This window comes from Arachis hypogaea, chromosome 14, assembly GCF_003086295.3.
Source record: "Arachis hypogaea cultivar Tifrunner chromosome 14, arahy.Tifrunner.gnm2.J5K5, whole genome shotgun sequence".
Classification (NCBI taxonomy): domain Eukaryota; kingdom Viridiplantae; phylum Streptophyta; class Magnoliopsida; order Fabales; family Fabaceae; genus Arachis; species Arachis hypogaea.
In genome coordinates this window covers 113,046,980-113,071,100 of record NC_092049.1, presented here as the reverse complement: position 1 = coordinate 113,071,100, position 24,121 = coordinate 113,046,980, and the positions used below count along the sequence as shown (strand labels likewise).

The window sequence follows — 24,121 nt, the reverse complement described above, 5'->3', positions numbered from 1 at the left end:
ATCTATTTGAGTAGCTAGAAAAAGATAACAATGATTGAGATACAATAAAAAAAATTAACAAAATGAAAATTACTTTATTTATTCTTTATTAGTTAGCGTTAGAATAATTATAAAATTTTGGATATAATTAATATATAATTATAAATATTATATATATATATATATATATATATATATATATATTTATAGATATTAAATTAAATAAGATTTTTTAGTTTATTTTTTCTTTTTATAATTTTAATATTTTATTCTGAAAGCTAGACCTTGCTCTTTACCTGGTTCACCAGTATCATAACCACAAAAATAGATGAGAATAATACATTTTCGTCCATGAAATAAAGATTTAAAATAATATATTAACATTCTGAAATTTTATTTTAGGTGTGTGCTATAAGTGTCTTTTAAATTTTAGATATAAAACTCAAAAGTAAAAGAATAGATCCCATATTCTTCTACGCATCAAACAATCCTCCTTTGTTTTATTCTTTATAGTGGCTGATGTGTTCATATAAAGACGATATATGTATAGTCACCTCCTTTAAAGTTCTTCAAATGAATTGGAAGAGAGAACCGTCAACCACGAGCAGCAACTGTGTTGGGCGCCGCAGCGGCAGACACTGCAGCATTGATAGCGGCACCGCGGAGGAACGAAAACAAACCAACTGAATGAGATTGGGAGCCCTCTTTCTGCTCAAGAAACAGATCCTCCGGAACCCTAAGCGCTGCATGTGCGACGACGACGGAGACCCCAACGAGCATGGCGGAGAAGACAACGGTTCCAACGGAAGTGAGGAACACAACGAAGACGGTTAAAACGGTTAGGACTGAGAGCGTCTCGAAGTCGGAGAAGGTGCGTCCAAGAAGGACCAAAGGTATGTCGGAGGGACGGAGGAGGTAGAGAGAGAGCCATGCGGAGAGGAGGAGAAGGAGGATTACGAGGGAGGAAGGGTTGGAGAGGAGACATACGGCGACGGTGAGGGAAACGACGGCGTAATAGTTGATGCGGAAGTATGGGAGGTTCTTGCGGAGACGAAGGGTACCATCGGAGAAGGACTGCGGCGTCGAGAACGAGGAGCGGTCAAGGAGCTCGGACCAGGGGCGACGGCGGCTGAGGGCGTGGCGGACGGAGTCGGAGGAGTTTGCGAGGATTCCTCGGAGGGCCACCTGGGCGGTGGCGTTGGATGGAGGGTTTGAGGTGGTGGTGGAGGAAATGGGGAGGAGGGTTTGAGAGAGAGTTGATGATGCCATTGGTGGTTAGAGACAGAGTACAGAGAGGGAATGAGACGGTTGCAAGAGATTGAAAAATATATTTGAGTTTTATCAAACGTTTTTTTTTTTTTTTAATTTGTACTTCTAAGAGGTTTCACTCTCAGTTTTATGTAATCAAAATCAAGGACATAAAAGGGGGGAAGAGGTTTGAATATTTGATGGAGATAGAAATATATATACTCTGAGTTTTATGTAATCAAAATCAAGGACATAACAGGGGGGGGGGGGGGGACGAGGTTTGAATATTTGATAGAGATAGAAATACATGTTATGCAAAAGATAATAAATTGTGACATCGTGAAAATTGACGTGTACTGAAATTGATAATTAAAAATTATTAAATAATATAATATATTTAATTAAATTATTATTTAATAATTTTTAATTTGTAATTTTACAACTAAATAAGTTGCATGTGAGTTTCTATTATAATAACTGTTGTTTTTTCTCTCAAAGCAAATTTTTCTTTTGATGTTGATATATACTTTTGATTTTTTTTTTGTTTATTCTTTTTTAAATTTTTTATTGTTTAGTAACTTCTTAGTAATTTGAGTTTAAAAGGTTGAAAACTTTTCGTAATAAAAAGGCAAAAAGTAGGGGGTTAAAATCCAAAAACATATATTGTTTGTAAATGAGTTGTGTGTGCATATATACAGCAATACACAGAGAACTTTATTCATTTAATTAATTGTTGAATTATATCACATTATATTGATAATTAAGCTTACCAAATTTTAAAATATTTTTATGTTAATAGATGTACTAGAAGTTTCAGGTAGTGCTATGGATCGAAAACTTGCGAGTCGAGGCAGTTGTCGGATCATCTGATTGGAGCGGTAGGGGGTGATACCTGCAAAGACATTTTGACGCATAAATCAGAAGGAATCTACGAGTTGTATGTGAGTAGAATGAGCAGCGTACTTGAGGAAGCCTTTAGCTCCCTTTAGGGGTGTTCGCGGTGCGGTTTGGTTCGGTTTTGAAGGAAAAAGTCATCCGATCTGAACGCTTAACTTATGTGCGGTGCGGTTTGGATTGGATGAATTTTTTTTGGAAATCCGATCCGATTACAAGCGGTTTGGATCCGCGGTTTTTTAAATACAAAATAATAACTTAATTTATAAAGTTATATAACCTGTCCAACAATCCATCATAATAATAAAACACAATCCAACATAATAATAAAACAAAAATTCCATAATACATTATAAACCAACATGTCTAATTGTCCAACAATCCAACATATTCAACAAGTCTTGATAAAATAATAATTCTTCAGCATCAAAACAACTAAACAAGTCTCAACAACACAAAATCAAATAACATAGCAAAGTCTTAATAAAACATAACATAAAAAACTCCAAACTGAAAGCTGAAGCATTGATCACTAATCAGATTCATCACCAGAGTCTTCTTCATCTATTAGTTGAGGAATTGGCTCAAGTTCTACAATAAAATGTAATAAAATAAATATTAGTAGGTTAAACATATTATCAAATAGTAAAGTTAATCACTATGTAAAGATAAAATAAAACATAATACTAAAGAACATTACCTTTCTCAAGTTTTTCAAATTCTTCAAAAGACTCCTCAAGGTCAATTGGCAATAAATTGGCTCGAAACCAATTTTGTGCACAAATCAAAGCTTCAACAGTTTTTGGTGTAAGAGAGCTCCTATATTGATTAAGCACTCTACCTCCAGTGCTAAAGGTGGATTCAGAAGCAACTATTGACACCGGCATAGCTAGAATATCCCTCGCAATTTGACTTAAAACAGGATATTTGTAATTGTTAGAGCTCACTTTCCACCAAGTTAAAATATCAAAACTACTTGGATCAACTGGTTTCTCCAAGGACTCCATGAGATATAAATCCACTTCATTTGTGTTGACACTCTCACTTGCTTGTACATCATTTTCAAATGCTGCCGCAAAGCGAACATCATCAAAGGCACTATCATCCATATCCACATCTTGGCTATGTTGTGCAGATTGGTGTGCTTGATCACTATTGAGAGCAACCCTATAGCTGTTAAACAAGTCATTGAATACTTCCTTTACCTTACCACATAATAAATCAGCATCCTCCTTCTCAAATAACCTTTGAAAACTCCACTCAACAAACTTAATCTTGTATCTAGGGTCAAGTACCACAGCAACAAAAATCATCATATTCATATTCCTCAAGTTACCCCAATATTTATCATGCTTAGCCTTCATTTTTGTAGCCATACCCTTAAGTAATATGTCATTACTATCAGCCCAAGTCTTCAAAGAACTAAGAATTGAACAAAAGTGATGAAAATATGAAGAAGTCACAAATGTAGAACCCGAGACTTTTTTGGTTACATCGAAAAAAAATCTTCAAAAACCTCACAAAACATCTTGCATTATCCCAATCTTCATTCTTTGGAATGCCCCCTTGCATCATTACAAACTCAGCATCCCTCTCACTCAATCTCTTGAAGGCCTTTTGGAATTTTAAAGCACTATCAAGCATTATGTAAGTGGAATTCCACCTAGCGGGGACATCTAATTGCACACAAGAGCAATCTTGGATCCTAGCCTCTTTAATGCAACTTTTAAACCTATCCATACGACTAGGAGAAGCACGGACATATCTAACAGCATTTCTAATTTTACTAATTGAAGAATGCATATCTTTCAAACCATCATTCACCACCAAGTTCAAGATATGAGCACAACACCTAACATGCAAATGTTCACCTTTTAAAGGATGTGAATTCCAATCTTCCATTCTACCTTTCAAGTAACAAATGGCAACATCATTTGAACTAGCATTATCAACTGTGATGCTAAAGACTCTACTTATTCCCCAATTCAAAAGATATTTTTCTATCTTCCTACCAATTGTTTGACCTTTATGATTCTTGATGAGACAAAAGTTAAGAATTCTCTTTTGCAACTTCCAATCTTGATCAATAAAATGTGCAGTGAGGCAAAGATAGTTTAGATTTTGTACAGAAGTCCAACAATCAGTGGTCAAACACACACTTTGATTTGAGTTTATAAAGACACTCTTCAACTTATGTTTTTCATTCATGAACAAGTTCCAACAATCCCTAGCAACTGAAATTCTGCCCGAAATATGGAGTTTTGGCTGTAAAACACTCATGAAATAACGAAATCCCTCCACTCATAAATCAGGATCAAATGATACAGCAGTCAAACAATTACCCAGCCCATTTCCTTCTTCTTTTTTAAGTTGCTGCATAACAAGTGCTTTTTGTGTGGGATCAAGTGAATCTTTTGGAAATTTTTTACACTGACTCAACAAGTGACTTTTAAGATTGCTAGTACCATTTTTATGTCAATCAGCCGCATAAGATGCTCCACACCACTTATATATAGCCCTAGGTTTGGGACCACTATCATCTTTTTTAAAATGCTCCCAAGTCCAAGATCTAGGTCTAACAGGTTTTTTAGTGTTACCTGTACCTTGTTCCTCAGACTGGCCAGGATTAGGTGACTCATTAGCAACATTTGCTTTGCCTCTCCTCCTCTTAGATCTAGTTCCTTCATTGTTCTGATCACTGTGCGGCGACAGTGGCGGCAGCGATGGTGGCTGCGTCTGCGTCTGAGTTTGTGGCTGCGATTGCTGCTGTGGAGGCGGCATTGACTCTGACTGTCCTGAAGATCTGAATGATTCAAAAGTGGATGGAGTAGCACTGGTAAATCCTGGCTCGCTACTTTGAACATCCTGTGATAACAAAGATAATTAATCAATTTATGTTATTTTAATATTTTCCTCAATTAATTAACATATTGAGTTGTTACCAACATACACATTATACAATAAAAAATTACCTCAGGATATAAAGCTGACATTGTTGACCTTCGAATTGAAAGCTAAAATCACTGGAACAAATATAAAATCTGCAGAAGATAAAAAAAATAGAATTCAATTTCAATCAACAATAACAAAATACTTAATTTAATACAAAGTTTAACAAATAAAAATTAAAGCACAGTTTAACAAGTAAAAATTAAAGCAAGTAAAAATATACCTTGAACAGTTTAACACAGTTTAACACAGATTAACAAGTAAAAATTAAAATTAAACAAAATCTTAAAACAACAGAACAAAACAAAATAAACAAAAGCAAGTAAAAATCTACCTTCAACAATGAGCAGTTTAACACTAATTAACAAGTAAAAAATAAAATTAAACAAAATCTTAAAACAACAGAACAAAACAAAATAAACAAAACCAAGTAAAAATATACCTTGAGGCTTGAACAGTTTAACACAGATTAACAAGTAAAATTTAAAATTAAACAAAATCTTAAAATAACAGAATAAAATAAAATAAACAAAAGCAAGTAAAAATCTACCTTCAACAATGAACAGTTTAACATAGTTTAACACAGATTAACAAGTAAAAATTAAATTTAAACAAAATCTTAAAACAACAGAACAAAACAAAATAAACAAAACTAAGTTAAAATATACCTTGAAGAAGAGCAGCAGCGGCGCCACCGAGGGGAGAAAGCGGCAGCGGCGTCACCGCGGAGAGGAGCCGCCAGCGGCGTCACTGAGAAGAGGAGGCGGCGAAGGGCATTACTCAGAAGAAGAGCGGCGGACGGCGTCGGCGTGTGTCAGTGGGAGTGACTGAGAGTGAGTAATACTGTGAATCTGTGATAGTGAGAGTGAGTGATGTTGTGTAAGGATGAAGAACGAAGACTAAGGACTAAGGAGCGAGAGAAAGCACTGAGCAGAAAGGGTTTCTTACTTTCTTTATTTAGTTTAGGGTTTCAAAAATTTGGGAATCGGCGCTACTGCACTAGTGTGCTAGTGCTACGGTAGGTATTAGGTAAGGGTATTATTATTATTATTATTATTATTTGTAATATATGCGGTTCGGTTCGGTTCGGGTCGGTTATGTAGAGTAGAACCGCAAACCGAACCGAACCGCAATAAAACCGATCTAAAATCCAAAAAATATCCAAAATAGAGCGGTTTAATTTGGTTTTCGGTTTGAATCGGTCCGGTTTTGCGGTTTTTTTGGACCGATTTGGATCTGAACACCCCTAGCTCCCTTTATATAGTTTGTGTTTGTAAGAGGAGTATTCAAATTTCGAATACTGGTTTGGACTGTTATGCTTCACAGGCCGAGTTGGGCCATGACAATGGCCTGGGCCCGGGTATCCAGGTCGAGATGACTTGGGGGAAGGGGACTTGGGAACCGGGTCCATAACAATTACCCCGGAGCGAGAGAGCAGGTGGGCCCGGTCTTGCTGCTTGGGAGTGCCTGGTTATGCAAATCGTGAGGCGGGGTGTTCGTGAGTGCGCGAAGGGAGTCCTCTTCGGGGAACCGTGTGCCTGGTCCATGTGTTTTTGTGTGTTAAGGTGTGATGAGCCTTCGATCGTTGGTCCGTTGAATTTCTCCCTAGGGGTGCTTCGTCCGTTATGTTCCCCTAGGCGTCATAATGACGCTTAGTGGGAGGAGAGAGGTTTTTGTTGTGCATTTCCCTCTCTGTGCCCTATCCTTTCGTATTTCTTTTTTGAAAACGTTGGTGGGTTTCATTTGCAGCTGCCTCTTATCCTTCTATTTTATTTCTTCCAGACACAAGGCCTTCTCTACAGAATTTCTTTGGTGTTGCTTTGAGCATCCGGTGGTGGTGCTATTCTGTGCATTTATTGGCATTTCTTTTCCCTCTGCTTCCTTTGCTAGCCAGGTTGGTATACTTTGTTATCTTACCTTACATTGGAGTTTTGATCTGCTATTTGTTGTTATTTTGTATACTTTGAGTTTTATCGAAGAAAAAATGTACATCTGGAATACTGCGTTTTAGTGTGGTTTAGAGGATTTTTTCGATAGGATGTTTTGGTTTAGTGTGGTTTAGGGATCCTCTGTGCGTTTTGCATTTTTTGGGTAGTGGGCTGACAGTGGAACAATCCTAACTTGGATATAGGTATGGTGCGGTAGAGGGAAATTCAGAGGAACCTGGGTCCTGTCTTCCCGGCGGGGGGTGCCCAATCGTTATCATTGAGTGACGTCTGATGTTTTCGGCACGCCCTCCCGGTTGGATGAGGAGGACCTTCAAAGACTCCGTAATGCAGGGGCCATTTTAGACTGTGAGGCGGCGGGGTGGTATGAATTGGTGCTCGCTGATGAGAATGAGAGGGTTTGCTATCTCAATCTGCACTCCCCGCGTGTCCTGGACTGAATTTGTGTGCATGAGCCTTTGTTTACCAAGTTGTGGGTTTGGCTGCCCTTCTCTAATTTTCAGATGGATCTCCTGAATTGGATTTTGACCGCGCCGTCCCATCTGCATCCAAATAGTTGGGCGACTATTTGGACATTTGAGTTGGTTTGTAATTTTCTAGAGTTGCCGGCTCGGGTCGACGTTTTCCTCTTTTTCTTCCTTTTAAAAGATAATTAATACTTGGGTAGAAAACTCAAAGTTTAGATTTATTAACTTGCATATACTTTTATTTTTAATCATGTCTTTGGTTTTGATTTGAATTTTGATAATGTCTCTATAGTGTTTATGCAACAAAGTCGTAACTCTTGCCTTTAGACGTACATTCGAATGTTCATGCATATATAGTTCCTTATCGGAATTCTTCAAGTTCTATATGTTTTATATATTTGAAAATTGAGAAGCTCACCAAAGAGGGATTTTATTTTATTTTATTTGAATACTAATTTATTATTATTTTATATTGAGGCTGTCTGTTTAGAAAAATATAATTGACTAAGCTATTGAAAAGGCATGTTGCTCCATGCAAAACATTTTAAGCCTTTTGCTATTTCTTTTTTCAAATATAAGTTGAGATATTTTTTCTTAACATTTCAAATTATTTGCTGATATTTAATGCTGCTGAATTTCTGTTTTTTTTTTTTACATTTTGATAATAATATTAGTAATACCTTTGCTGGTACCCAGTTTATTAAGATGCCGAAAATAGGTCGTTACACGAAGAAATCAAAGTTAAACTCAGCATGTGAGCAACTTAAAACAGGATCTGCTGTAACTTCACCCGTGCATAAAGTGGATTGTCTAATTCCCCCTCCAGTGGTGCTGGTACCCCCGCAACCTCATCTTTACGCCCCGTTCAACCGCCCTATATTGAACCACTGCCTGCTCCACAGACTTGCACGAATGGTGTTCAAACTCGAAGTCAGCGATGAAGACTTAGACCCAGAGGTAGATGAGGTAGATTCTTTTGAGCAATATGCTGACAACCTATTTGCTGCATTGGAGACTCCGAAGCGCAAGGGACGCAAGACCACCGAATTTCGCAATGCAGGAGATATTGAGCGTGCGTGTTAAACTTTAGAGGATTATAGAAATTCAAGAAATTAAAGCCTTTAGCTGGAGATCTTTTTGTGGTGAGTTTGGTTATGTGCAGTTTCTGTGATTTTCAATACCTAATGTTGTAGTTCAAGGAATGCTGGTGTTTCTTTGCACAATCTCAAGGTCCTTGGGTGGCAATGGGTAGGGTAGGGTAGGGTTTGGAGTCAACCCTAACCCTACCCGCGGGTTGAGATTTTTATATAAACTCAACCCTACCCTACCCGCGGGTTGAGAATATCTCAACCCTAACCCTACCCGCTCTTAACCCACGGGTACCCGACCCTACCCGCGGGTTACAAAAAAAAAAAGCAACGTTATTATATAACTTGATGATAATTTAAAATAGAACTGACTTTTATGTAAAAAAAAGTTTATTAAATTATTAATTAATGATCTTCTTTTAATGACTAAGGATCTTTTGTATTTAGTGAGAAGTCTTTAGTTCAACATCCACTTAAAATATATTTTTTTATAAGTATATAACATATACATATATAAAGTGCGGGTTGGTCGGGTAGGTTGAGGCTCAACCCGCACCCTACCCGACCCGCACGAAAACCCTACCCGCACCCTACCCTACCCGTTGCGGATCGGGTTGACAACCCTACCCGATCAGATGGGGTCGGGTTGGATACCCGCGGGTAGGGTACATATTGTCACCCCTACTCAAGGACCTTATGAATATGGATAAATGACCTTTATTACAGTGCAGTGGGCATGTCTGAATCTTAAACAAGTATGGATACAGTAGTCTTCAAGTCTTAATTATATACAAGTCTGGATAATCGGGTTTGTGCTATATATCTAATTGATTCACATTGCATGCACTTTCAAGATAACATATTAGTGTTACTTGATGGATTATTTGTAAATTGTAACCCATAAATGTAAGAGAGGAATCTGGTTTTGAAAAAGCTACGACATAGTTTTATATATAATTACTATAATGATATCACTTTTGTGTACTTAGTTTAATGGCAGTGGAGTAGATTAAATGCTTCTCTTAATTACAATATAGATTAAAAGTTAGAGCTAGGCATAGATAACATTTTTATTTGTTTAATGACTTAATCTCAATGCAAAATTCCCTTATATTAGCATTTTATCAAGTATTTCCACGGGTAGTGCATACATGCTAACGATTGTTCTTGTTATTTTTGGCTGGGTGGAATATACCATCAATTCATCAAGTTTGACATGATTGTATTTGAATATTCATGTAGGAATAACAGCAAAAATAATTTGATTTGATTCTTGCAATTGGGAAGACTATTAAGCTGTGGAAAATCAAACGAAACTAGTAAAGAACATGAAACTACATTAGAAACACCTAACTTGGCTGAGGGCGAGGTAAAGCAGAAGGAAGTTCACTAAATTTGAGGTTTAAATTTAGCTGAGGAGAGAGAAATCCTGGATCCTAGAAGTGACAATTGGAAAATAGTGAAGATTTGAAGTCACATATTGCTGTGTATAGCAATGATCAATCATCACACATATCTCCTACTTATCCTGCAGCCACCAGGATTCTCAGACGGAGGATATTTCTATTGATCTCGATGACTCAAATGAAAACTATTTAGACGAATACGAGTAGGGTTATTTACTTTGCTTTGAATATTTTGTATTATTAGTGGATTACAATTTAGAAGAATATAAGTCTGAGTTTAGTTATTTATGTTGTCTTGAATATTTATGTTAAAAGATTATTTATTATTTTGATAAATTTGTAAATTCATTGTCTAATATTTAGTATAAATTTTATTTTTATATCTAAAAGTTTAGTTGCCTCATTATCTAATATTTAGTATAAATTTTATTTTTATATTTAAAAGTTTATTTGTATTAAATATCTACTATATTTCAAATGAAAAAAAAATAAAAAAATATGGCTATTAAAATCGACGACACTCTTATCGCTTTTTAAATTTAAAAAGACAAAAGAAAATAAAAAATCGACGACATGTTTGTTGGTATCTTAATAATTAAATCGACGACTAATTTGTCAATTTTAATGTATCAAATATCGACAGACATGTCAATTTTAAATAATATTATCGACAACAACTTTGTCGATTTTATTGAATATGTAAAAATCTTAAACTCATATTATCGACAAAAATGGTGTCGATTTTATTGAAAACTTATCGACGGCCCAGCAAGCCGTCAATTTTATTAGAATTTTAAAAAATTGACATGGTAAAAAGCGACAACTTATGCCATTGATTTTGCTGTCAATTTTTAATATTATTGATGGCAAAACCATCGATTTGGCCGTCGATTTTAACGGTGTTTCTTGTAATGAGTGTGTACAGTTAATTATGATACTGATACATATTTTTCGAAAAATAATTGGACTTTCATACAACAGATAATTTTGCTGAGTTCAAATCTAATCTTATCTGCGAGTCTCCAAATTGAGAACGTCAAATTTTTAATCCGAATCAAACAGTTTAAACCCCCTTAACTCAAATTTAAATAAGATAATGGGCTAATAAATTTCTCAGATTGCGCTTATTGTATAATTAGATCACCAACACTAACTTTGCAAAATCAAACTCCATATGAAAAAAATGTTTCATCAACAACTTAATTATAATTTTTTGAAAGAATTTGGATGCACTTGTTATCCTCTACTAAGATTATATAATAAGAGCAAGTTTGATTATAAGTCACATCCTTGTCTATTTTTGAGTTATGATTTTAACTATAAAGGCTACAAATATTTGTCTCCATATGGTAAGCTTCATATATCTATGAATGTAGTATTTGATGAACTCAAAATTCCTTACTCTACAATATTTTCTAAAGCTCACACTAATCAATTTTTTGATTCTTCTAAAGAAACTTATTCTACTCATCAATTCGTAGTTGTCCCTACTCTAAACTCATAAAAACAGATTTTACCACAACAAACTACTTCTCAATCATTACCACATATCTTAAACTTACCTTCTAATACTTCAACCATTACAATATCAGCAACTCCAACAACTCAGCATCCTTGTTCTTTTCGTCTTGGCCAAATACCAATCTCAAGCATTGAAATTAAGCTACCTCAAGTCACTGCAGCCTCACCACCACCACCACCAACCCAAAAATTTAACTCTCATTCTATGACAAGAAGGTCCAAATCTGGACAACACAAACCCTCAGCTCACTTGACACAACTAACAACCTCAAATAAAGATCCAACATTTTCTTAATCTTCCTAAAATAGCACATCAAAATCTCAAACATCCACATTGGAGAAAGACAATGGAGACAAAATATAATACTCTTTCAAGATGTAAGACTTTGGAACTAGTAGCACCTCCTCCCAATGTTATTATCAATGGTAGTAAATGGGTTTTTGCTCTCAAGAAAAACCAAGAAGGGCACATAGTTCAATATAAGGCTAGGCTTGTAGCCAAAGGTTTTTACCAAAGGGAAGGAGTTGATTTTGATCAAACCTTCTCCCGTGTGGTGAAGCCACAAACAATTCAAATTCTTATTCCCCTAGTATTGTTAAATGGTTGGTAAATGTGCCAATTTGATTTTGACAATGCACTTTTAATTGGAGAACTACATGAAAAAGTGTTTATGGAACAGCCTCATGACTTCACTAATGCATTCTCACTTGGTGTATAGACTCAAGAAAGTGATATATGGACTCAAACAAGCACCAAGAGCTTGATTTTACACCCTCTTTGCCACTTTAATGACATTTGGCTTCACCAGCACCAAAATAGACCCCTCTATTTGTAAGACACACTCCTAACTCTATTACTCTCTTATGTTCTTACATGGATGATATTCTCCTAACAGGGAATAATAAAGATGAATTACAATATTTAATTAGCAAACTTAATTGTATATTCTCTCTTAAAGACCTTGGTCAATTTAACTACTTTTTGGGTCTGGAAGCTATTTTTCTTAGACAACATAACCTTATTCTCACACAAAACAAGTATATAATTAATCTTTTAACTAGAACTAATATGTTAATGGCTAATCCAGTCCTAACACCAGTGGTTTTTTCCTCTAAATTAAGCATGAATGACTTTGAAAACTTGGAAGATCCTAAGTTATACAGGTCCATAGTAGGAGCTCTCGAATACTTAATACTCACAAGACCAGACCTCACTTATCCTATTAGTAGGCGGCCTGCCAGTATATGCATAATTCAGCTCTCAATCACTATCTTTCCATGAAGAGAATGCTTCGATGTATCAAAGGTACGAGGAATCAAGGACTAATGTTTTTACTAAATGTACTGATTTTATACTTTTCTTTGCAAATGCAGATTGGGGAATAGATTATGATGATAGAAAATTTGTAATATGATACTGTGTGTATTTGGGAACCAATTTGATATCATGGAAAAACAAAAAACATGTTGTGAGTAGGTCTAGCATAGAGGTCAATTTTCGAGCATTAACAGCAGCTCAAGCAGAATTGATATGGGTCCAAAATCTTTTAGATGAGTTACACATTCTACTTTCCATCTCTCCCACCATATATTGTGACAATCAAAGTGTTTGCTTATTGGAAACCAATCCAATACTGCATAACAAGTCAAAATACTTTGAATTATATCTCCATTTTATGGGAGAATAAGTCACTACTTGAAAGCCTTATGTAAATAACATCCCAGCACAAGATCAATTAGCAGACATATTCACCAAGGCACTCTATCAATTGGTTCCAGAAGTTTTGTGACAAACTTTGAGTGGATCTAAGGTCCTCTCTTAGTTTGAAGGGAGTTAGATGTGAAGGATAATGATAGCTTGGACTCCAAGAAATCAAAATAACAAGTATTGAATTTTGTTATAACTACTCTGCTTATAACAAATTTTTATTATTAACTCTAGGTAGTTATTTTGTTTAGTCTAGCTATTATAAATAGTAACAGTGTATCACAATCTCTAAGGACAACATTCACCAATGTACAATCACTAAATATAAAGAGTTCCATGCAGTATCACTCTATTCTTTCTAATTCTCTCAGCTTCACTCTTGGAACCATCACTGGTTTCTCTTCAGTTCTTCAATTCTGCAACAATCTTGACAAGAAAAAACATTGTACGTATATATTATTATGTGAGGACTATGTTAATTGATATACATGATTTAGTATTGTTACGGCCTGGCCCAAAACTAGCGGGCCGGCCCGACCCGAGCACCACTCGACCCAGACGGTCAGGAGCGAGACGCTTAGTCGCCAACCCGGACACGTGTCCCTGCTAGCTACGCTTCAGCTGTGAGAAGGAGGCATCTAGGAAGATGGGCTTGTCCTTGATGGGCCCACCTCTGACATGGTATATATAGGGAAGGTCCTGCCCTTCCCCCAAGGTACGTTACATGCCACATACCCCTTTTTCGCCTGCACATATCACTGACTAGAGCGTCGGAGTGTCTTTGCAGGTGACACCCCCCTCCTCATACGAAGTACTCGGGACGTCGCCTACCCCGACCCCATGACGTACGACCAGGCGAGATCTCCCCCTCCTCAACCAGGATATCAACCCGAACCGTCCGGTACCCGACCTACTGAACATTGGCGCCGTCTGTGGGGACTACCGCCTGAATGGATGTTGTACTGGGCCCAGGAGAAGCAGGCCGCGAGACCGAGCGCAGAGGGAAAGCCTCCGCGGCTTCTCCCCGGCAACGCACTAGGTCCCCACCAAGGCAAACCACACGATCTCCCGAAAGACGCCCTTTCGGGGGAACTGGCAACAACAGCACCAGAATAATGCAAGAACTACACCACAGGATGCAAGACCTGAAACGCCGGCTTGCCGACCGAGAACTTCGTCAACAAACTCCCGAATCGAGCTACTCCCGATCCGTCTCGAGAAGCCGCTCCCGACGAACAGCTAGCCCACAATCCGAGCCCGAGAACGTCAGGGAGGGAGCACGCGCAAAGAGGCGCCATGACCCCCTCATATACGCCAGGCATGGCAAGCGCACCATAGAGCGAGACCATGAGGACGCTCGTCGAGAAAACGATAAGGGAAGAACGACCAGGACGCAGAGGCCAGCGATAATGGGCGCAACCCCATTCCATCGTTCCATCCTCGAGGTCCGGCTGACAAAACACTTTGACAAGCCAACGGACATGAGGTACGACGGAACCCAAGACCCGCAGGAGCACCTTACGGCTTTCGAAGCCAGAATGAACCTGGAGGAAGTGGGAGACGAGGTAAGGTGCCGCACTTTCCCGGTCACCTTAGTGGGGCCTGCAATACGGTGGTTCAATAACCTCCCGCAGGGCTCGGTAACCAGGTTCTCAGACATCAACCGCACCTTCCTAGCCCAATTCACAACCAGAATCACGAAGGCAAAACACCCAATCAATCTACTTGGAGTGACCCAGAGATCTGGTGAGCCGACCAGAAAATACCTAGACCGGTTCAACGACGAATGCTTGGAGATCGACGGGCTGACGGATTCGGTCGCAAGCTTGTGCCTGACGAACGGACTCCTAAACGAGGACTTCAGAAAGCACCTCACCACGAAGACGGTGTGGACAATGCAGGAGATCCAATGTAGCCAGGGAGTACATTAACAATGAAGAAGTCAGTCAGGTCGTGGCTGCCAACAAACGGCAACCCTCTCACAACCAGGACCGACATCACGGGAGCGGAGAAAGACAAAAGGAACACGCCAGGGACGGCGGTCCAAGTAAGACTCCCAGGCCGTTTCCTCGTGTCGGGAAGTTCACTAATTACACCCCCCTCACTGCGTCGATTATGGAAGTCTACCAACAAATAGCCGAGAAGGGGATCTTGTCGAAGCCCCGACCTCTGAAGGAACGAACAGAAGGGAACAAGAGCCTTTACTGTGAATACCACAAGGGCTACGGGCACAAGACACAGGATTGCTTCGACCTAAAGGATGCACTGGAGCAACCGATCAGGGATGGAAAGCTAGCCGAATTCTCCCACCTTATTAGGGAGCCGAGGAGACGGAACTGAGATCATGAAGGCGAAGACAAGACCCGGGCAGCAAAGCGACGCCAAGAGCCAGAGGACCACGACCACAGCCTTACCATAGTGAACGTGGTAACGGCGAGAAACGTGGCACCCAGGTCCAAGTCGGCACACAAGAAAGACGCCAAAGTCCTGGCGGTTTCCACATCCTTTGCGCGAAGCCACAAGAAGCTTCCATCCATTTCTTTTGGCCCGGATGACCAATGGTTCGACGAGGTCACGGAAAGCCCTCCCATGGTCATTACGGCCAGAGTGGGAACTGGCCTTGTCAAGCGGATCCTTGTTGATACAGGAGCAGACTCGAACATCATGTTCCGCAATGTGTTCGACGCCTTGGGTCTAAAGGACGCCGACTTAAAGACTCACCAGCACGGTGTTGTAGGGCTCGGCGACCACTTCATCAGGCCGGACGGGATAATCTCCCTGCCAACCTCCGTGGGACAAGGCCAAGGGAGAAGAACGGTAATGGTAGAGTTCGTGATCCTACGAGACTCCACGGCCTACAACATTATCCTAGGGAGGAAGACCATCAACAACCTAGGGGCAGTCATCAGCACGAGGATGCTGATAATGAAGTTCATAACTGAAGAAGGATCAGTAGGGTCTATAAGGGGAGACCTGGAAACGGCAGTCGCTTGCGACAATGCCAGTCTCTCGTTAAGAAAGAAATCCAAAGAAGTATCAGGAGTGTTCCTTGCCAACTTGGATGCCAGGGTCAGCGACAAGCCGAGACCCGAACCATAAGGGAACCTAGAAAAGTTTCGAGTCGGCGACACGGAGGAAAATTTCACTTTCGTGAACAGAAACCTCCCTCACGAGCTAAAAGAACCTCTAATCGAACTGATCAAGACCAATGGTGACCTATTTGCCTGGACACCGGCCGACATGCCGGGGATAGATCCCCAACTCATGTCGCACCACTTGGCCGTCAAGCCAGAAGCTAGACCGGTGGCCCAGAGGAGGAGGAAGATGTCACAGGAAAGAGCAGAAGAGGTGGCCAAGCAGACGGCCAGCCTACTTGAAGCAGGATTCATCCGGGAACTTGACTATTCGACCTGGCTATCGAACGTAGTCTTAGTAAGAAAGCATAGTGGGAAGTGGAGGATATGCGTAGATTATTCTTATCTCAACAAAGCATGCGCCAAGGATTGCTACCCCCTACCCAACATTGACGCACTCGTCGACGCGGCGGTGGGGTACCAGTATCTGAGCTTTATGGATGCTTATTCCGGCTACAATCAGATACCGATGCACCGGCCAGACGAAGAAAAAATGGCATTCATAACGCCAGGAGGAATCTATTGCTACAAGGTAATGCCTTTCGGCATGAAGAACGCAGGGGCCACATACGAAAGGTTGATGAACAAGATATTCGGCGACATCATTGGCAAAACGGTGGAAATCTACGTGAACGACATCCTGGCCAAGACCACCAGACCCGAAGACCTTCTGAGTGACCTGGAAAGCGTATTCGTGGCTCTCCGACAACACGGCATGAGGCTCAACCCTCTCAAGTGCGCCTTTGCCATGGAGGCCGGGAAGTTCCTAGGATTCATGATAACCCAAAGGAGGGTAGAAGCCAATCCTGAAAAATGCCAATCAATACTCCAAATGAAGAGCCCGGGCTGCATCAAAGACGTCCAGAGACTAGCGGGAAGGCTCACCGCGCTATCTCGTTTCCTCGGGGCGTCGGCTGCAAAGGCCCTACCTTTCTTCAACCTCATGAGAAAGGGAATAGCATTTGAATGGACCCCAGCATGCGAGGAAGCGTTCAACCATTTCAAAAAGATACTTGCAGCTCCGCCGGTGCTCGGTAAACCAGTGGTCGGAGAACCGCTCTACCTGTACCTAGCAGTAACGGAGGAAGCGCTGGCGGCGGTCTTGGTGCGGAAAGAGGCGAAAGCCCAACAACCAATTTACTTTGTGAGTAAGGCGCTACAAGGAGCAGAGCTCAGGTACAGCAAGTTGGAGAAACTGGCACTTGCGCTCCTAACCTCCTCCCGTAGGCTATGACAATACTTCCAAGGTCACCAAGTGGTCGTAAGAACGGACCAGGGAATTTGACAAGTGCTCCAGAAACCCGACCTAGCGGGAAGGATGATGACCTGGGCCATCGAGCTGTCCCAATATGACTTAAGGTACGAGCCTCGGCATGCAATCAAGGCGCAGGCAATGGCAGACTTCCTGGTGGAAGTAACCAGAGATTCAACCGAGGACACGGGCACACGGTGGAAGCTCCATGTGGACGGAGCCTCCAACTAGACGTCCGGGGACGCCGGGATCATCTTAGAAAGCCCAACCGGGGTCATTTACGAACTGTCGGTCAGTTCGAGTTTCCAGTGTCGAACAACCAAGTAGAATATGAAGCTCTCCTAGGTGGCTTGACCTTAGCCCAAGAAGTCGGGGCTACGAGGCTAGAAGTATGCAGCGACTCGCAAATCATCACCTCACAGGTAAATGGAAGCTACCAGGCTAGAGATTCGCTATTGCAGAAGTACTTGGAGAGGGTTAAAGAATTGAGCGAACAGTTTGAGGAGGTCACGGTCCAACACGTTCTGAGGGAAAGGAACACACGGGCAGACCTCCTATCCAAGTTAGCGAGCACGAAATCTGGAACCGGCAACCGCTCCCTCATTCAAGGCATTACGAGAGAACCAGCGGTCGCCCTCCACCTGACCAAGATAAGCCCCTCCTGGATGGACTCCATCACCAACTTCTTGCAAAACGGCAAACTCCCCGAGGACAAGAGGGAAGGCAAAGTGTTAAGAAGGGAGACCGCCAAATACACGATCATACAGGGCCAACTGTTCAAAAAGGGGCTTAGCCAACCTTTACTGAAGTGCTTACACCCCGACCAAACGAGCTACGTGCTCAGAGAAGTCCACGAGGGGTGCTGCGGTCACCACATCGGGGGCAAAGCCCTAGCTAGAAAGCTCATCCAAGCCGGGTATTACTGGCCGTCAATGATGAATGACTCCAAAGAATTCGTAAAAAATGCGCCAAATGCCAAGAGAACGCCAACTACCACAGAGCACCAGCTACCGAACTGAGCCTGATGACGTCCTCCCGACCCTTCGCACAGTGGGGAGTCGACCTCTTGGGACCTTTCCCGGTCGGCCCAGGGCAAGTCAAATATCTCATAGTCGCCGTCGACTATTACACCAAATGGATAGAGGCCGAGCCACTAGCCACTATCTCCTCGTCCAATTGTAGGAAGTTCATGTGGAGACAGGTGATAACTCAGTTCGGCATCCCGGAAGTCGTCATCTCAGACAACGGGACGCAATTCACCGATAAGAAGTTTGTAGAGCTCCTTGCCGGCCTGGGTATCAAGCAGAAGTTCTCCTCAGTAGAGCACCCCCAGACAAATGGACAAGTCGAGTCCGCAAATAAGGTGATCTTGTCAGGCCTCAAGAAGCGGCTAGACAACAAGAAAGGAGCGTGGGCTGACGAGCTCGCCTCGGTCCTCTGGTCCTACCGTACAACCGAGCAGTCCGCCACAGGAGAAACCCCCTTCCGCCTGACATACGGGGTAGACGCAATGATACCCATAGAGATCGGCGAGCGGAGCCCACGGTTACTCCTCAAGGGAGTGGAGGAAGCTGTAGAGAAGGACCTAGTAGACGAGACCAGGGAGAAGGCCCACCTGTCAAAAGTGGCATTAAAGCAAAGAATGGCCCTACGCTACAACACCAAAGTGCTCAAGAGGGAATTTGAGCAAAACGACCTCGTCCTACGGCGCAATGATATCGGCCTACCGACCCCAGGAAAAGGCAAACTGGCGGCAAACTGGGAAGGTCCCTACAGAGTCAGAGAAGTGCTCGGCAAAGGCGCCTACAAATTGGAGAAACTCGACGGCAAAGAAATCCCGAGAGCATGGAATGCAGTTTACTTGTCTAAATTCTCCCATCTACTATTCCCCAATATGTATCCCACATCATCATGTTTTTCAACATATGGCAAACGGGACAACGATACGGCAACCCGGGACTGATCACCCCGGGAGCCGAACAAATCGAAGCCATAACAAATGGCCATGATAATAAGACCAAGACGGTTTCGCCCAAGTTACCAACATAACGGCAAAACGGACACAAGCAATAAGTCCACGCCGAAAAAACGGTAACAAAACAAATACTACTAAACAAACAGATAAAGGCGATAATTAGAAGCCGACCAAGCGACCATTAAAGCATAAAATAAGTTTCAAAAGTTCTACAACAAGGTCACAAATCCATGCAAAAAGCACAACGTACAAGAGTTCATTTTCGAGGCATGTCAACAACCTTGCCATCCTTGATCATTTTAAAGACCCCGATGGCCGACGTATCAAAATCGGGAGCCAAGATCTTCACTTGGGCCTTAAGGGCCTCCTCGGTCATGAAAATCGCATTTTTTCCCTGCTCCTTGACCCCCTTATGCTTCTTCTTCAGCTCCTCAAGCTCGGCTTGAACAGCCTTAGCCGACGAGACGACCTCGTCACGTTCCTTCTCCAGAGCCACCACCCGACCTTGCGCGGTATTCAATTGGCTCTCCAGAGTCATCTCCCGCTTGGTTGAACTTTGAATTCATTGTTGGCCGTGGCAGCAGATTCAAGCTTTCTTCGTAGTGACTGCATCCCCGACAACTCGAACTCGGCCTTCCGAGCTATTACAGCTCCACGGAGCAGCGTACGATACATCCACCTCGCCTGGCTCGTCAGCTCGGTACCGAGGAAGTGATCCTCTGTGCCGGGGATCAGTTGGGAGTCAATGAAGGCCCCAGCATCGAAGTTTCTCTCCATCACAGTAAGAGTCCCCTCAGTGCTAGAGGATGCCCTCTGCCTTTTGGGAGTAGGGACAAGCTTTAAGTCGGGACCCTCTTGTCAGGAGGAGGATGAATGCCCGATGCCGGCCATTTCCTCGGGAATAGGGAAAGCATGCACGCCGATAGGATTCTTGTCAGACATTTCGATGTCACGAGGTGAAGGCACCGACTGATCTTTCTTCTCCGAAGAAAGGTCCTCCGGCTTCCCGGCAACCTTCTCGTCAGCCTTCTCCTCATCACTATCCTCTAAAAAGGTCTTATACAAACCCTCGAGCCCTGTTATCAAAGCAGACATCTCCACTGTAAAAGACAAACAAACACATCAATCGTAAAGTCGGCATAATCAGGTAAAACGATAAACAATGCGAAAACAAGACAAAGCAGCTCACAAATATAACTCCTGGCGACCTCCCGTTCACCCATAAGGAGGTGGGGGTTCACGTGGTTCTTCCCAAAAACTGCCCACAACACGTCGGTAATTTTCTTATTTACGGCAGACATTCCCTTATAGGTCACCTTAATGAAGGTGTTAGACCCCGCCCCGAATCTCCAGTACGTCGGGATGAGGCGTTCCCCCTCCAACGACAACCAGAAGGGATGGCAACCTTTGAGGGGACGAACCTTGAAGTATTTATCCTTGGACCCATGATAAGAGTCCTCGAACAAACCAGATATCCTCCGACCCTGGGCGAATCGGAAGGACAAGAACCCTTTCCTCGCTTTCCCCTCTTTGGAAGGATTTGTGAGGTTGAAGAAGAAAAGAAAGACGTCAACAGACACCGGCAGCTCGAGATATTCACACACCATCTCGAAACAGCGGATAGAAGCCCAACTGTTCGGATGCAGCTGCGACGGCGATACGGATATCCGGTTGAGGAGCGCCATCTAGAAGTCAGAAAACGGGATGCGAATGCCCACCTGGGTGAACATGGCCTTGTAAAACCAGATCCAGTCGGCAACCCGGGGGGAGTGGAAATTAATCATAAAACCGCTCGTTGGGGGCGGGAACGAAGACGTCATAATTGGCTTCCTCGTCTGTCCCTCCACACAAGTACTCGCCTTGCCGGAACTCCGTCAACTCCCCCTCGTCCATCTGATTTGGCGAATCTTTCACATCGAAAGTCACCCAGGCGTAGGGATCGTAATTCGCGGCGGAGGGAGAAGCCCGAGAAACGATGCGAGGCATACCTATAGTGAGGGTACCACTCCGTTAGTCTATGAGGTCGGGAGTTCGGAAAAAGCCCAGAAACTATATTTGTCCTATCCGACAATTAAAATCAAGCATGGCTAAAAGCTAAATCCAAGCAAAGCCTACCCTGGAATGGTAACCCCCTAACGCACCTACTTGACACTAAAAAGTTATCTATCACACAAAAATCAAACAAACAACAAGAACAAAAAGCAAGCACAAACAACAAACGTACAGAAAAGCCAACAACAGGGATAAAAAAGCATTGAAGCAGAAAAAAGAAAGGATCGAGGTTTACCTGGATTGGTTACGAAAGCTTGGAAGAAAAAGAAATGCGCAAGGATGCTAGAACGAGGCTTTGGAACGGTTAGGGGATGAAGAAGAGGGAGATAGGAGAAACAAGAGTGGGAGTGGGAAAGGAAAACCAATGCAAAACTGTTTAAAACTACCACTCAAGAAGCGCGAAAGGCCTAGGGACAAAATGGTCTTTGCGCACAGAGTTTTCCAACCCATTATCAGCATTTAATGCTCCGCGCGAGGAACGATGCGACAAATGGTTACCTCAGCAACAAACAGTCACGCGCGCAAGGGGCACGTCTCCTCCACGGGCGGCCGACCTAGTGACAACACACGGAATAAGAGATAACGCGCCACCAACCACCTTCACAATCATTGCTGACGCGTTGGGGGCACTGTTACGGCCTGACCCAAAACTAGCGGGCCGGCTCGACCCGAGCACCACCCGACCCGGACGGTCAGGAGCGAGACGCTCAGTCGCCGACCCGGACATGTGTCCCTGCCAGCTACGCTTCAGCTGTGAGAAGGAGGCATCTAGGAAGGTGGGCCTGTCCTTGATGGGCCCACTTCTAACATGGTATATATAGGGAAAGGTCCTGCCCTTCCCCCAAGGTACGTTACATGCCACATACCCCTTTTTCGCCTGCACATATCACTGACTAGAGCGTCGGAGTGTCTTTGCAGGTGACACCCCCCTCCTCATACGAAGTACTCGGGACGTCGCCTACCCCAACCCGGTGACGTACGACCAGGCGAGATCTCCCCCTCCTCAACCAGGATATCAACCCGAACCGTCCGGTACCCGACCTACCGAACAAGTATTATACGTATATAGGTGATGTATGTGGTGGCATGGAAAATGGTGGCTAAGAGTGGATAGAGTACCTGTTGGACACTTGGCATTTGACAAGAGAATTATGAAGGAAGAATAGTCAATTAGCATAGAAATCGAGTAAGGTACGGAAATTCACTGAAGTGTTACTGTGAGGATATAAATGAAATTTGGACATTAAAATTTTTTTTTTTTGTCGTGGCTCATGGCCAAACAAACAGACCCGGGCCGGGTAGAAGCCGCCCAGGCTATATACCCAATACGCCTATAATTAGGCTTGTGTTATGGACCTGGACTTAGGTGAAAAAAGAGATAAAATAATATTAATAGGCCTAAAAAAATCGTAAAGTCCATAAATTTAGATGGTGATTTATTTTTTTTGTTATCCCAAATACTAAATAAGTAACATCAATAAGTGAAAATAAGGTAACAAGTTTACAATTCTTGAGTGGGACGAAGGAGAAAAAAAACTAGAAAAACAAATTTATTCGAATAAATAGTAAAATTAAAAAAAAAAATTGTTAACTAGATGTTTGAGGTGAAATTTTGTTAAAATGAAGTAGTTTATATTGAGGCATAAATTTTGAATAACTTTTTATCAATTATATATTAATATTGGAGTTTAGGTTTTAGGTTTTATTTATAATTTTTTATTGTCATATAAAAATTTAAAATTTAAAATTTAAAATTTAAAATTTAAAATTTAAAATTTAGTTCGAATTTAGCAGACCTTAATTATTTGGGTTTAGTTCCAATTTTGATTAAAATTATTCCTTTGGTAGTGTCAATTGAAAGTTTTTTTTCTAATGTACAAAAATTGAATTGTTGAAAATTGAATAATATAACATGAATTGATAATAAAATTATCTTAGATTTATTTGCTTAAAACAATTTTTTTTATACAAAATAAATTTTTTTGCCTAACATTTTTTATTATCAAATGACATGAATTTAATTTAAATAATTCACATTAGTTTGTACCCTATTGATAAGTTGGAGAAATAAAATCATCAAACCGTAGGTAATCAGAATGATATCCAAAATTTTCAATGCAAGAATTAAAATTATAAACTATAATTATTTATTGTTTTATCTTTTGTTTATTTTAAAAATAAAAAAAAAACAAAAATAGGATAATAAATAATCTTGTTTATTTTAAAAATTGTAAAATATAATTTTGTTTGCTCTTTTTGTTTTTATAATTTTCAGAATAAACAAAAAAAATATACAAATAAAACTTAAAATCTAAACTCCAATATTGATATATAATTGATAAAAAATTATTCAAAGTTTATATCTCAATATAAACCATTTCATTTTAAAAAAATTCATCTCAAACATCTATTTAACAATTTTTTTTTGTACCGTTTACTCAAATAATTTTGTTCTTCAGTTTTCTTTTCTTCTTCACACTCATAAACCATAAATTTGCTTTC

At 41.2% G+C, this 24,121-nt stretch overlaps 2 protein-coding genes across 2 annotated transcripts; one reads left to right on the top strand and one right to left on the bottom strand.

Annotated features, from left to right (window-relative positions):
* Window positions 1-304: 304 nt before the first annotated feature.
* Window positions 305-1,389, bottom strand: LOC112740524 (PRA1 family protein B3-like). The gene has a single exon (XM_025789194.3). It carries the CDS (start codon window positions 1,246-1,248, stop codon window positions 574-576), a length of 675 nt encoding a protein of 224 aa, XP_025644979.1. The 5' UTR covers window positions 1,249-1,389; the 3' UTR covers window positions 305-573.
* Window positions 1,390-17,172: 15,783 nt separating this feature from the next.
* On the top strand, window positions 17,173-18,611 carry LOC140178674 (uncharacterized). The gene is made up of 2 exons (XM_072215891.1): window positions 17,173-17,563; window positions 17,731-18,611. Exons 1-2 carry the CDS (start codon window positions 17,173-17,175, stop codon window positions 18,609-18,611), a joined length of 1,272 nt encoding a protein of 423 aa, XP_072071992.1.
* Window positions 18,612-24,121: the final 5,510 nt, after the last annotated feature.

Bases quoted from the DNA above. Each gene is read 5' to 3' on its own strand.
- LOC112740524 (XM_025789194.3), bottom strand. From the start codon at position 1,248: ATGGCATCATCAACTCTCTCTCAAACCCTCCTCCCCATTTCCTCCACC.
- LOC140178674 (XM_072215891.1), top strand. From the start codon at position 17,173: ATGAAGAGCCCGGGCTGCATCAAAGACGTCCAGAGACTAGCGGGAAGG. The intron at 17,564-17,730 runs GTAGGCTATGAC...ATCAAGGCGCAG, and splicing joins TGCGCTCCTAACCTCCTCCC to GCAATGGCAGACTTCCTGGT.